General features: G+C 44.6%; 1 protein-coding gene and 1 long non-coding RNA gene across 2 annotated transcripts; one reads left to right on the top strand and one right to left on the bottom strand.

Moving 5' to 3' along the window:
* The first annotated feature begins 407 nt into the window (after nucleotides 1–407).
* Nucleotides 408–14,682, top strand: fgf16 (fibroblast growth factor 16). Its single transcript, XM_061834937.1, has 3 exons — nucleotides 408–1,121; nucleotides 5,628–5,731; nucleotides 12,656–14,682. The coding sequence occupies exons 1-3, from the start codon at nucleotides 809–811 to the stop codon at nucleotides 12,899–12,901; spliced, it is 663 nt and encodes a 220-aa protein (XP_061690921.1). The 5' UTR covers nucleotides 408–808; the 3' UTR covers nucleotides 12,902–14,682.
* LOC133508663 (uncharacterized) lies at nucleotides 5,378–7,756 on the bottom strand. Its single transcript, XR_009797114.1, has 3 exons — nucleotides 7,622–7,756; nucleotides 6,194–6,397; nucleotides 5,378–5,691 (listed from the first exon to the last, which is right to left on the bottom strand). It is a non-coding gene; the product is annotated as an uncharacterized LOC133508663 (long non-coding RNA).
* Nucleotides 14,683–15,275: the final 593 nt, after the last annotated feature.

Genomic DNA, 15,275 nt, shown 5'->3' with positions numbered 1-15,275 from the left:
AAAATATACCGCTTTATCTCCGCATAGCAATACAGCTTAGTTGATAGTCTCATCAGGTTTTTGGCAATGAACATTTACTGCGTCTTTAAAATCAAATCTCTGAATTCCCTTTACAGGGTCTTTATAGTCACTTAGTGGCTTTTTTTTTGGGGGGGGGGTCACAGCTGTCACGTTTGACCACGCTTTCGTAGGCCCTACAAGTGGTTAAAGCTGCTGCCTGGTCGCATGCAGCCCATTGCAGACGTTGTCGTGCAGAGGGGGCGAGGAAGCACCTGCTCCCAAAGAGGAGGAGGAGGAGGAGGTGGGGGTGGGGGTGGGGGGGGCTCTCGTGGGAAGCTCCAGTTGTTGGCACTGACACTTGCGCGCAAAGCTTGGATTGCGCTGAGAATACGCGCAAGTTATTCGGGGAAATCGGGAGGTGCGAGCCCTCAACGAGCAGCAGATGGAGCGTGCGGCGATCGACAATCGGAACACTTTGACTCGGGATGGTCAGTGAACGCGCCCTCTCGTTGAGCGCAGGAGATCCCCCCTCCTCCCCCCCCCCCTCCCCCCAAAAAAAAAAAAAAAAAAGTCTAGCAGACAAATTGGATCCGAGGAGTCCGGTCTCCTGGCGAGGTGCGCGCAAACCAGAGGATGCCAGCCAGGCGTGGCCAATGTGAGGAGAATGCGTGGGGACTGGGGAGGATGTATATAATCGGGTCTTTTCCTTCTCATTAGCGCACATATCAAAAACGGATGAGCAGAGGACTGCGTTGGGTCTGCATGGCTCGGACATTTTCACCACTTTTTCCTCGTCGCATCATTTTAAATGCCTTCGCTTAGTTTAAACGTGACGGCCGTGCACACCATGGCCGAGGTGGGGACATTGTTCGGAACGCTCGACTTGGATTTACAAAGTTTGCCCGCCTTTGGGAACGCGCCCCTGCAGCCGGAGGCTCCCCTGGGCTTGAGCGAGCGCCTGGGCCAGATCGAAGGGGGACTGCAGCGGGGGTCGCCCAACGACTTCGGCCACCTCAAAGGCATCCTGAGGCGGCGGCAGCTGTACTGCAGGACCGGCTTCCAGCTGGAGATATTCCCCAATGGGACGGTGCACGGAACCAGGCAGGACCACAGCAGGTTTGGTACGTCGGTGAACTTGTTGCGATGCACGCACGCGCACAAACATAAACGGGTTTTTACTTGACAAAACCTTTGGAGACTGGGCTGCAGCTTCTGATTTGAGCACAAATGGAGAAATTGGGAGATGTGCATTCCCCTTCTGAATGCCATTGAACAAGGAACCGATTTCCTCTGCTGGTCAGATCGATTTTTTTCAAGCCGGGAGCAAAACTAAATTGTCAATGCAGTATTTTTTCCCCCCATCCATCCATCCATCCATCCATCCATCTGTTTTCTCAACTGCGTATCCCACCTTGGATCGCGGGCGTGCTGAAGCCTATTCCGGCCATGTTTGGCCGAGAGGCGGGGTACGATGCATTCGAATTATGTACAACCCACAAGAAAAAAAAAGTGGATATCAAAACAGAAGACCAGAATTGAAAGAAGAAATTTAAATATAATCTAACAAAGAAAAATAGTGCTGCCCCTTGTTTCATATCTCTCTTTGTGCATGGGCGTGTACTAATGTACTCCTTTATGTCAAAGTAACGTAGAAATGTGTGTGTAGTAAGTGAGCAAGAAGGTGTAAAAATGATGTACAGTACACAGCACTTCCTGATAATGGTTGCAAAGTGGTTTACAAGGAGCAGGTTACAGAATGGAAAATGAGCCATTTGAAAAAAAGAAATGAAATAAAGAAATTGGATTGCATCTATTTGCAAAGTACACAAACTCACAACAGGTGGGCGCATTTTGAAACATTGCTTAGAATATTGATTTGATTACACATAAAGTGGTGAAGTGCACTCAGAGAAGTCATGCCTGGTCTCCTTAAGTTGTCACTTATCTACCAAAGCCTCCATTTGAATTCAGAGGTGGCAAAAGTACTCGTTAGCTGTGCTTTAGTAGAAGTACTGACATTTGAGTATATAAAAAAAAAAGTCGTGATTCAATTCCTTTATCTCAGTCAAAGTGACAAGGGCGCTTAAGTTCCGTACTGTATACACGTATATTAAATAGGCTATTAACATCCAGAAAAAAAAACACACAATTCTCTTAAATAAGATCATCAAATGTTTGGGAAATCCCCCAAACTGCTTCATCGTCATTGTGAACACTCACTTGTCCCCAAGTCCCCTAACAGTACAAATACCTGACAAATCTAACAAAGCAGTAAAGAACGACTTGTGCGTTGTACTTCCGACCATGAAATACAAACTGAAAGGGACATAAAATATGTTGGACTTATTCATTCCTCGTGCCGCAGTAGCCACACCAGCTTGCTTACTGAACTAATTTGACACGCAAGTTGGTGTACACATAGTAATCTTTCCAGATGATGCAACACTACCAATGAAATGAATCTCCACAGGTGTCACTCTTGAGCTGTTTGCGTCCCTGGTGGCTGTGCGACATACAACACCGCCCCATCCCCCTCCCCCTCGGGGCTCTGGCCACAGGTGTCTCCTCTCGTCGGCCGCAAGCAAGTGTATGTGCATGACATGTAGCATGCAGACATGTAGCGTGCAGGTGCAGGCCGAAGCAGAACCGCTGGTCGGCTTCCAGCGGAGGCTTCCAACAACACACACACACAAAAAAAGAGCATAAAAATGATGGGTGGGTGGTCCTCGTGTTTGTCTCTGGCTCATGCTAAGGTTCAGGCGCGAGCCCTTTTGTCAGACATGGCTCTGATTAAAAAGGCGCACTGTCAGTGTTTGGCACCCCGTGAGCTCCGGGGGAAGATGGGGCCCAGGTGGCCGCGTGCCGGCCTCTGCCAGCTGGACCATCTCTGACTAGTAACCTCCTCATCCCGGCGTCCTGGCTTTTCATTTGCCTCCTCCTTTCCCCAGCCTTTGAAGTTCACATACGTAAATTTGCGCTGGAACTCCCAGTGAGTCAGCATCGGAGGCACACACTGCTCAGCTACCTCATAAAAGTCACTGCGAACTAATGGCATTTTTTTTTTTTTTTTCACGAGACAAGCTAAATATTTCTTACTGTACTTCCACCAGTTTTAAACTACCACATACAACAAAATCAGTATCGTCTGACAGCTGCGTGTCAAACGCAAACGTACCTCAAATATGACTTGCGGGTTGCCGTTTATGCTGTCAGTTTAGCCTGGTTTTCAGGACGCCATGTCCGGTTTTTGTCGGAATTTGTCTGAAGCTAAATGAGGTTACAGTTATCTGAAGTGACGGTTGTGGATAGGAAAACATCTGAGACGGAGGGATATATCAGAAAAAGTAGTCATCTGCTTCACGGAAAGTCACTTGAGCATTGATTCTATATCGATATACAGCTCAAGGTCCGTGTACTAGTATATGGTTTGTGTCCTCACTAGTGAGATAATTCAACACACTACTATAACAATTGTTATACTAATAATGTTTTTCCAATACTGCCTTCCACTACTCTATGACATCCCTGCTACTAGTACTTGTATGGTGAAGCACTCGGTATGAACAAGTCGAATGTTAAAAGTCACAGGCACACAGTTGTCAACTAGTGCTCAGTTTTGCCTCACACGTATCAGTTTTCCGACTGGTCTGCCAAAGTTGTTCTCCAAGGTGTTTGCGTATTTATTCAATATACTGAAGGTCCATGTAGCTACAATCTTTTGCCTCATTTGTCAGAGAATTCAGTGCACTTCTAGTAGCTATTTTTTCCTGCCATTCCACTGTGTAAGAATCCTGCCCATAGTTGGACAATTAAAATATAGAGTTTACAGGACAAGGAGTCCTCGGTCTACGACTGAAATCCATACCTACATTTGAAACTTAACTTGAATTTCGACTTAAGTCGGATTCCACCAATAAAGTTAGAATTTACACCAAAATACTTTGTATAAAATCAAATACATTGAAATAAAAAAGATGTACTTGGGATTACTGCTGAGAGGTGGATGGAGAGGAAGAAGGGGAGGCTGTGCTTAGCTATTTCAAAGGAACCTGGTCCTCGATCCTCTCCATCTCGACAAGTATCAAAGAACCTTGTTTTTTTATCATTGTATCCGACATAGGAACTGAACCCTTCACATGCGCTAAAATACGGGCTTTGTCTTTAATAATTGTCACCACAGTCGACCGACTGAAGCCTTGGTGGTGTTGGTGTCTCTCCTTTCTCCAATTTTTTTATGATCTTGAGCTTCATCTCCATGGTAATGGATTTTCTTTTGGCTGCAAGAACATTGCTAAAAGACACACCTTTCTTCTTTGGGGCGATAATGTCAAAAAAGGAGGGCGAAAAATGCGAAGATACTCCTGGAGCAGAAACACGGACAAGCATTAGCCAGACAAAATGGCGGACGGGGGACGGACGTTGTAAAGTCGAAACGTCTTAGGTCGAGATCATCTTAACCCGAGGGCTCCCTGTAGTAGGATAATTACGCTAGTAGTGAGGCAAAACTGAACCAAATTGTACTAAGGAGAAAGAAGGTACTAGTACATCGACCTTGAGCTGGATATCAAGGTTAGCATATCGAACAAATGCCCAAACGGGTTGCCACAGACAGCCTTGTACAGCATTTGTACAAATAAAGACCTCATTTCAATTAAAAACTTCTTTCAAAATGGCTCCTGATACGCCATTGTTTGAGAAAATAATTGTAGTGTATATTAGTAGGAAGAATATTAACTCCCTCATAAAAAAATGCTCAAAAACATGCCAGTGAAGTCTTCTTCTGGATGGCACACGAGTGCACGAAAGGGAAACTACATACATCCACAAAAGGATTTAATGTAACACAGAACAACACGCCAGAATGTCACTGATTATGTAGTGGTACACACGGCTCATCTTGATGTAGGAACCGTGGGATCGATTCCCGTTTAGTGATGGTGTCAATATGGGCCCTGAGAGTGACTGGCGACCAGCGCGGGGTGTTGTCTGCCTCTCGCCTGAAGTTAGCTCGGATAGGCTCCAGCACTCCCGCAACCTTTGTGAGGATAAGTGGCTTGGAAAATGGATGTATGGACCACTCCCAAACCTTTCGGCAAACAGCAAAAATATCCTCTAGGGAACTCATCCACTCCCTAAAAAAAAAAAAACATTAGAATTGCCTAGAGATGGGACAAGATGGCAGCAAAGCACTACTTCGTTATTAGACAGGACTATGGCCTGACTAAATGACATTCCTCCTCTTACTTCAACATTGTTCCTTGGCATCAAAAGATGGCGCCAAAGAAATACTTTTACATTAGACAAGAATCTGGCCTGAGCTCAAACAACATCAAATAGGGGAGTTTTTCAGCAAGTAAAGAAAGACGGCTTTCAAAACATTACTGATTACATATTCCGATTGATTCTATCAAAAACAATCTCATTTTCTGGAGCTGCCTCCATAATGTAAGAACTTAGTGTCTCAGAGATCCACGTAGAGATCACAAGAAGGATTTGCTGGATTTGTGAGCATATAAAGAACCACCAAAATACCAACTTCAACGCGTAAGCACACAGACGTGACGTCTCTTTGTGCGTGCGCACAGTCCAGTACGTCCTCCTGACCGGTGTGCATGTTTGATCCCAAGGCATCCTGGAGTTCATCAGTCTGGCAGTCGGCCTGGTCAGCATCAGGGGCGTGGACGCTGGACTCTACCTCGGCATGAACGAGAAAGGAGAGCTCTATGGGTCGGTAAGTCAAAACCCTCCAATTCTTTGCTCTCCTTGCCCGGCTGGGTTCGCTATGACCCCCCCCCCCCCCCAAAAAAGGACCTTTACATAATAAACAAAAACCTTTACATATGCAGTATCATACATGAGAAGTGAAGTTTCTTCCAAAAGGAGAAACGTACGTATTTTAACACCATCCGTTGTATCTTGGTTGATGCAACGTAATGCTGCAGAAAAAAACTTCAGAGCTTGTTTTGATATTAGGAGACATAAACAAAAAAAAAATGTCAATCGAATAATCTCATTGTCATTTGTGTTTGGGTTTTCTATAAGCAACGTAGCACCACAAATAATACAATACACAAAAGAATCGTTGCTCGAGTGCAGTTCAGTTGTATTTAATTTTTTAGTATAATACAATGGTTGCACGCAATGCTTAGGAACTATTAATTTGGTATAATATTTATTTAAATTGGATTCACACCTCGGAAGCTCCAGGATTGGTCGTTTATTATTTGTACTTCCGCAAGAGAGTGTTTCTTGGCAAATGTCAAACGCAGTCATCTGGGTTTCAGTGCGTTGTCAAGGCTCGTTGGCTGATAGGAAAGCGCAATGAGACAAAACTATTATGTCTCACGCGCTCTTCTCGTAGCTCCACCTCTTGACGCCTCACATCTCCGAATGAACCCTAGATAGATCGCAAGGCAAACAGAACACAGAAAACGCTTTTTAGTTTGGCGCGTTTGAGATGGAATCAAAGACATCTTTCAAGCTTGCAGCAAATATAGAAATATTGTCTTCTTGAACTGGGTCCAGGCCTTCAGAGGTGTTAGAAGTGAACTTGATGGCCTAAAATACGGAAGCAGACGGTTTGTTTAGTTCCCCAGAACCTGCCCCTTTTTGTCATGCCTGCAGTGTTTTTTTTTATCTCAAGAGAGAGGAAAGAGATGAAGACAAAGCGGGCAGAAGTATGTGAGGGTTATGTGTATCAGGTGTCCCAAGGCATTACCTGGGGGGCCTCTCGGGGCCCAGAAGCCCCCACCACAACCCACAATCCCTGACTATTCCAAACAGAGGCCACCTTTCTACCTTTAAGCACGCCTATTGTGTTGAGAGTGCAGATATTGTTACTGCGTGCTATCAGAGTCTGGCATCCTGGAGCTCTGACCCCCAATATTTAGGGTTGGGGGGCAGATGGGTAGGAGGTGGGGTGGGAGCTTAAATAGGCTGAAAGGTTTCTGTCTGAAAATTATCCATCAAGGTAGAGAGGGCTGCCGGACAGCCAGAGTCCCCCAACATGCTCGGAGCCCTGGGACTGTTGTCCCCAGAGACTCCTGTACATCCCTTTTTTTATGTTCCCAGGAACTACACAGTTCACGAGTACTCCCGAGCCGGCCCCAGTCCTTGCTGTTTTATTGCATTTCTCCATACTCCATCTATGTATTTTCGATACCACTTATCTTCACAGGTGTCATTGGCAACCCAACAACCTTTAGGAATGGAGTCGGAAGCCGGAGCATTTTCACCTTTTAAATTCCAGTTCACATACTTTATGCATTGATTGTAGTATACACATGACATCAACTACTATTACTTTTAAAAATTCACCTGTAGGACTAATGATTGCCCCCATTTTACAAGCGAGGGAATGCATGTATCGGGAGGCCTTACCATGGCTAAAAAAAAATTCCTGGGACACAAGAGTGTGTTCCCAACAATATGACGCGTTGACCACATCAAACAAGTCTCCGAATTAAGGCAGCGGATGGGGAATATAATAATAATAATAATATCTTGCTTCTTCAAATCATTCATGCGCCATGTAGCCACAGCAAGATGACAGAGAAAAAACTCGCGTCTCCTACCCCACGCAGACACACACACATGTACAAATACACAACTGCATACATACTTAACTGTGAGTAGTGATGGCTCTGCACTGAGAAGTCAGTTGAGGGCAGGCCAGCTAAGGGGAATGTCCACAATAAAGAGTTGCCGCAGCCCACAAGTGCTTGGAGTGCTGCCCAGGAGACCACCTCAAACCCAGCAGGGCAGAGTAGAACCTGCACATTGTGCAATCTTTTGTCCGGGTTCACCTACAGGACGGACTTATTATTTCAAATACGTGTTAGAATCAGAATCACCCTGGAACGACATACAGAACAGAAAACAGAGAACAAGGAATAACATAGCAACAAGAACAAAGAACAAGAGACATTTCTGTCTATAGGAATTATTCCTTATAAGACGTGCAAGATGCGATTAGACCCAGTTTCGGCAGGAGAGAGCTGCGTGTCATCTGCATAACTGCATGTAAGGAATAAAAAGTAGTTCATCGAAAATACAACCTTGGGGCACCTCACACTTAATTTCGTGTGATCCTGAAGAACATGTATCTTCTTTTCCTTTCGGCTTGTCCCATTAGGGGTCGCCACAGCGTGTCATCTTTGACTGTCCTCATGTCCTCGCTCACAAAATCCATCAACCTTTTCTTTGGTCTTCCTCTCGCTCTTTTGCCTGGCAGCGCCATCCTCAGCATCCTTCTACCAATATACTCACTCTCTCGCCTCTGAACATGTCCAAACCATCGAAGTCTGCTCTCTCTAACCTTGTCTCCAAAACATCCAACTTTGGCTGTACCCTCTAATGAGCTTATTTCTAACCCTATCCAACCTGTTCACACTAAGCGAGAACCTCAGCATCTTCATTTCTGCTACCTCCGGTTCTGCTTCCTATTGTTTCTTCAGTGCCACCGTCTTTAATCCGTACATCATGGCCGGCCTCACCACTGTTTTATAGACTTTCCCCTTCATCCTCGCGGAGATTCTTCTGTCACATAGAACACATGTATCCATACTTAAAAAGAAAAATGTATCAGTGACATAAGAACTGAATCAGTTAAAAACAGTACCAGACTGGCCAACAGCTTTTTCTGAGTCTGGTTAATGAAATGTTGTGATCTACTATCAAAGGCAGGGCTGCATGACACTTTCCTTGTCACATGTTACACATTGGATTTAAAAACTTTAAAAGAGCTGTCTTGATACTGTGGCTCATCCAAATGCAGGTTAATATTTCTCTACTGGTTATTTTTACTGGCAGTAATGCTAAAAAAGTTTGAGCTCTCAATTGGTCTTCGTCAGAAGGGGCTTCACCACTCCCATTGTGAAGGCAGCGGGGAAGACGTCCATCTAAAGGGAGCAATTAAACATAAGTACGCTCAAACATTGTTCCCCAAAGAATTCATAAAATGTTTTTAAAAGTGATGTGGGACCTGATCTAAGAGGCCGGTGGTTTTGTTTACTTGGGAGAAAAACTCAACCAAGTGTACTGGCATCAACCAGGGCAAAACCTTCCAGCACTTTCTCTGATAAAAGTGTCGCTACAGGACTGTTAAAAACTCTCTTTTGTTGGGATAAAAAAAAACATGAACAGTAGCGGTAGTCTAGTAGTAGCAGTCTTACTACCAAAAGTTGTCAGTTGAGATCTCGGCGGATTTGTTAAAATTGGTGTTGGTTTAAAAAGAAAAAAAAAAAAAGCAATGGCAAATAAAAAATATCTGGAATTGTTTTTGTTCGCTATGATGAGATTTGAAAAAAATTGGTATTCATGCCTGTTTGACTATTTTATTTAGTTTTTGGTTGTTCATGGAATATTCCATAATGGGCTTTAAGTTTCACGCCTACATTTCCTTTTTTGATGTTGTTGCTTTATCGTAGTAGTGTCATGTTTTTTTTTTTTTTTTAGGTTTTTACGTGAAAGTGGAGCCAATGAAACCAGTGGGGATTTCACTTTACTGTTAAATCAGAATCGGAATCAGCTTTAATGGCTGATTCTGATCAACAATTGAATCACAAGGTGTGGGTAAAATTTCATCTTGACGTCTCTGTAAAATCTCAAAATTTGCAGCCTCTTCAGAAGTAAGGTAGCGAGCGTTTCGTCAGTCTCTGCGATCAAAAGTTTTGTAATTATATGTATAAGTCACAAGATGGAGGCAAAGTACTTAAAAACATCAGGATCGTAAAGCACCACTGCCATGCTTTTATGTAGCATGTACACAATTATAAACCCATGTTACATAAGCAACTGGATTCAGTAGCAAAACCTGTAGTATGTACATCCGTACGTCTATATTCTTAACCGCTTATCCTCACAAGGGTAGCGGGAAGTGCTGGAGCCAATCCCACCTGTCAAAGGGCAGGAGGCAGGGTAGACCCTGAACTGGTTGCCAGCCAATCGCAGGGCCCATCGAGACAAACAGCCGCACTCACGATCAGACCGAGGGGCAATTTAGAGTATCCAATTAATGCCTGTAGTAAAAAAAAAAATGAAAAATTCTTTACTAGAGATGGAACTCCTCAAACGGCATTCTGTGTTTTTCACAATTAGAATTTTTTTACATTTGGTGAATCCCCAATTAATTTCCTGCACTGGCCCACATGGCGATGCACCCAAAACAAACAAAAAACATAATGGAAGTAACAGTATGGAAATTGTGCATTTTACTAAGCTAAAGAAAGCTAAATAAGCGGAATTTTTTTGTTTGTTTGTTTGTTTTTTTGGGTCAAATATACCCAAATGACACGTATTGCAGGGGTTCACGGTATTCATCCTGCAGTTCTTCTCACGACTGGAGATTTTGCTCTTAGCCGACTTGTGAAGCTTCATTTTGCCTCTGAGCAGGCAGGCCCGGGTCAAAAGTTAGAGGGGGGCTCTTCCTCCGCAACGAGCCACCAGACCTTGACGAGCTGGCAATGTGATGAAGTTAGTGTCTAATGGGATGGTCCGGTCATGTGTCCTCTGGCTTGTGTTTACAGACAACAGCTCTGCTCAGCCTGACAGATCATCAAGCAAACCCGGCAATCACTTAGACGAGGGCTTCCTTCTTCGGGGGATTCTCCCTCTGTGCGGGCTGCTTACAGAGCAGAACCAGAAGCAGGCGTTGCATGACTGAGCGATCTTTGGCAGCGGAGGGGCTAGGTCGGACCCGTGTGTCTTTCGATTGCTCTCGCGCGCTTTCAGCCAGCTTGCGCTCACCTGCTGAACCGGCGGCCATCGCTCACGCTGCGCTGTCAGGACAGCTTTTAGAGACGCTCGCTGTGTGCGTGCGTGCGGCTGTTAAGCGTTCTTGTTGCATTGCAGGGAGGGAAATGATCCTCCCCACCACCGCCGCCACCACCCCACCCGCACCTCCCACCGTGCGCAACCAGAGGTCAGCAAGTCTGTGGAGCGAGTGAGGAATGTAAAGTGAAAAGTCAACCCTAATAACTCGCCCTCGTCATACTGAGCACCTCCTCAAATGCAGGTTCACATCGCTCTGCGACACGCACGCTAAATCGAGGGAAGCCACGGCGACCTGGTGCTTTCGCGCACACGCTGGAATATCGTTTCGAGCGTCACTTTAATTCCTCATGGCCCATTTCAAGTTTAGTCCGATATGTTTGAAGCAAGGGTGGCACGGTGGCGCAGCTGGTAAAGCGTTGGCCTCACAGTTCTGAGGTCCCGGGTTCAATCCCAGACATGCCTGTGTGGAGTTTGCATGCTCTCCTCATGCCTGCGTGGGTTTCCTCCGGGCACTCCAGTTTCCTCCCGCATTCCAGAAACATGCAACATTAATTGGACACTCTAAATTGCCCCTCGGTGTGATTGTGGGTGCGGCTCTTTGCCTCTATGTGCCCTGAGTTTGTCTGGCAACCAGTTCAGGGTGGACCTCACCTCCTGCTCATTGACAGCTGGGATAGGCTCCAGCATCTCGTGAGGATAAGCGGCAAAGAAAATGGATGGATGTTTGAAGCACTGTATCTATGTCCTCAGTCAATCTGCGATATTATGTTTGGGCCACAGTGGGGCCTGAAGGACACTTTTTACAACGACCGCAATGCATCACGTGACCTACGCATTGCCCCTGCGTGGAAAAAGTTGCTGCACGGAGAAAGCCGTAGAGCTCATCACTCGTGATTGGTCCATTTTAGTCACATGCTGTAATGACGTACTCGGGATCTTCCTCCCAGCTCCACATAGCACCTACGTCGCTGCCTTCTTTATCTATTTTGCAGCATAATTAAAGGTATCATCTGGTCATTTAGGTCCATTTGTTCAAGCATACACTCGTCCACGGTCGCCATTGTTGTCGCTTTGCTCGTTGTTACAGAAAGTTAAGTAAAAACGGCTACCAGAAATGACCAAAAAGTGCTGGACCCACCTATAGGGACAACTCTGACTTGGAAAAGAACAGTAGCACATTTTCAAACCTGCGCACACGGGTTGCGCTCGAGTATAAAGTCCAAACTACACGTGGGATAGCCGCAGTGACGTGAACGCAGTCGCGACAGCCGCAAGTATAAAGAGGCCTTTAGGGTGTATGCCTTCTCATCTTACCTAATGTTTACTTTCTTGCTATGTGTCAGCATGATATTTTTTTTATGGCTGTTGGCTCAGTGAGATAGATGGGCGCACAGCTCCCTATTAAATATGCCAACCTACAAAGCAAAAGTGATTCGTGGAACTGGCTCTCTTACCTACCACTGTGGTTATTCACTCACATTTGGCTGGTTGGTGGGTGTTAGTATGAAGGCAGCCCCGAGTACAATACTGTAGCATTATTATGTTATTAAAAAAACACAGCGCACGTTTTGGTGTTACGACTGGAACGGATTAATTGCATTTCCATTCATTATAATTGAAAATGATGATTTGAGTTTTTTTGTATTATTATTTTGTTAAAAGCAGAGTCGTGGAATGAGTTCAACTCACATGTCAAGTAAGCACTGTACTGTACTGTACTGACCATCTATTCATTTTTTTGTAGCATTAGTATACCTCATTAGGGTCGCAGGTGAGCTGCAGGCTATCACAACTAACTGCTAACTAATTTGCAACCGAACCCTAACCTCTCTGGCTTCCACTAGACAGACCATAATGTGTTGCGTTCTTCATCTCCTTGCAGAGGAAGCTGACAGCAGAGTGTGTGTTCAGGGAGCATTTCGAGGAGAACTGGTACAACACCTACGCGTCCACCCTGTACAAGCACAACGACACGGCACGCTACTACTACGTGGCCTTGAACAAAGACGGCTCGCCCAGGGAGGGCAGCAGGACTAAAAAGCAACAAAAACTCACACACTTCTTACCGCGACCCGTGGAGATTGAAAAGATCCCCCAGGCTTACCGGGACCTCTTCCAGTACAGGTGACCACAGCTTGGACAACTGGTCCCACTTAACAAGAAGAGGCAGCCACAGGGGGTTGTTTGCGACAAAACTGTTTACCCTCCGCTGAGCTCAGCGCCTCGGCACGCTACCAAGAACACTGATACAAACATCTTTTGCGTGTTCTTGGATGATGCTTATGTACGTTTACAGCGAACCAGAACGTTGCGGACGTGGACAGAGAGGACGCTCTGACCGGGCGCCGCCTTTCCCTAGTAAAACCACTTTTCTTCGAGATCATTTAGCACTAAGCTGGCGCAGAACCAACAGCCGGTTACACGTGATGGGAAGCACTCCAGCTAATGGAAGAGGAGGCATGTTTCCACATGGACTCAGAGGAGGGACAGGAAGAAGGCTCAAGTATACAGTACACACATTGGGCAACGTTCCCGTGTTCCAAGTGGTCAGGTACTGAAGTCAAAGAAGAATATCTCGGGCTAGAGAGAGAACATGACCGATGCGGTCTTGATCCCAGAGCACTTACTGAACACCCCAGCTGGAGGCTAGCGTGGAAACTCTTTTGAGCATTCATTTGACAGTGCCAGTAGCATGCATTTGTCAACTAGTACACTGTTTTGTATAGTTTTCCTTCTCTCGTGCCAGCGTTCTACTAGTATATCTTGAGATTCACATGCGAGTGAGCTCTTTGTCCTCAATAATCAGATTGTTCAACCCTAACGCTAACCTGCACTACTTTAACAATTATGGCACACTAGTAGAATAAACTAGTAAAAAATTTTCACACTAAGCATCCAACAAAAGGAAGGACAACTTTTACCAAATTAACGACATGTTACTAGTGAAACATTAGATGTTAACTAAAATTTTATATAAGTACTCGTGTCATGCAGTTGGGCGGGACGGTGGCTCAGCTGGAAAGCGTTGGCCTCACAGTTCTGAGGTCCCGGGTTCAATCCCGGACTAGCCTGTGTGGAGTTTGCATGTTCTTCCCCGTGCCTGGGTGGGTTTCCTCCGGGCACTCTGGTTTTCTCCCACACCCCAAAAACAGACAACAATAACACTCTAAATTGCCCCTAGGTGTGATTGTGAGTGCGCTGTTTGCCTCTATGTGCCCTGCGATTGGCTAGGATAAGCGCCGAAGAAATTGGATAGATGGATGGAGTTTTGCCTTAATGGGAAGATGTTTTCCCTATTAGTCTGCTCAAAATGCGCTACTAGCTTTACTATTCAGGTTAAGGTCCGTGTATTCTTTGTCCTCGTAAGACAGGGCAGCACACTAACATGACTTGTAACTTCCAGTCATTCTACTTGTGTCCTAAGGACAAGAAGCTTGTGAGTACATATCAAACAAATGCTCAAAAGGCTTTCCATAAGATTTTAATTAGATGGTACACGTAGCGCTGCGTTGCAAGCGAACGCAACGCAGAGTGATCAACGCGGGAAAGAAGCACTTCTCCAACTGTGGTAGAAAAGAACCAGCGACAGACGTGTGACGTTCAAAAATTGTCGGGAACGTTACTCAAAAGCCAAGCAGCTGAGGGGTGCGTGCGGGCCATCCTATTTATGAGATGTACAATATATTTATTTTCTGCATATAAAGTATAAATGTAAATCTATATATTTATTTATTGCAAAGACTTTATTTTGTAAGGAGCTGAAAATTATCTGGACCGTAGATTCTACTGAAATTACAACAATAAACCATGTTTAGAGAACCAAAAAAAAAAAAAAATTAAAAAGTCATAATGCTAATGAAGATTTGCAGTTAATATGACAATAAAATTGTCCCGCTATGTGACACTTTCTTGTGAGACTATTTTGTGCTTGGATCCAAATTTGATGTACCAATTAAAAACACAGAATGTATATGAGCCTGTGTCTTTCCTTGTATATTGGTTTTATCATCCATGATGGATGAATATATATATATATATATATATATATATATATATATATATATATATATATTCACACCACACACACACAGACACACACACACTTTATGGTGAAACTGACCGTGTTTTTTTCCCATGAGGAAGATAAAAATGGATTCACCCCTCAGTCATCCTCACATAGATTAAACATCAGTTATTAGCGACAGTACTTTTGTGAAATCTCTATTCTCAGTCAACACTGTACCACATCTACTTCGACTATACTTGGTTCAGTGAAATAATACCTTTGCTATCAATAGTTATCTTAAAACATTATGCTTGTAGTCTTTTTGTCTACACTTGCTTCTTTACAAAAAAAAAAATCACACTATAATAAACTCATCTTGAAGGTGTTGTGAGTCATCGTTCTTTGCCAAATAAAAACGGAGGGGCTGGGGACGTGGGGGCTAGTTGGGGAGCATGCAAGCATTAAAAAAGATGACGGAATGCATGCAGTAATACAT

The sequence above is a fragment of the Syngnathoides biaculeatus genome, chromosome 11, assembly GCF_019802595.1.
Source record: "Syngnathoides biaculeatus isolate LvHL_M chromosome 11, ASM1980259v1, whole genome shotgun sequence".
In the NCBI taxonomy this organism is placed as follows: Eukaryota; Metazoa; Chordata; class Actinopteri; order Syngnathiformes; family Syngnathidae; genus Syngnathoides; species Syngnathoides biaculeatus.
Note: the sequence above shows the minus strand (reverse complement) of the source record. Positions and strands in the feature narration are given on the sequence as shown.

Excerpts from the sequence above, each read along its gene's own strand:
- fgf16 (XM_061834937.1), top strand. The coding sequence starts at position 809 with ATGCCTTCGCTTAGTTTAAACGTGACGGCCGTGCACACCATGGCCGAG. Across the intron at positions 1,122-5,627 it reads GCAGGACCACAGCAGGTTTG|GCATCCTGGAGTTCATCAGT; the intron begins GTACGTCGGTGA and ends TTTGATCCCAAG. Across the intron at positions 5,732-12,655 it reads AAGGAGAGCTCTATGGGTCG|AGGAAGCTGACAGCAGAGTG; the intron begins GTAAGTCAAAAC and ends ATCTCCTTGCAG.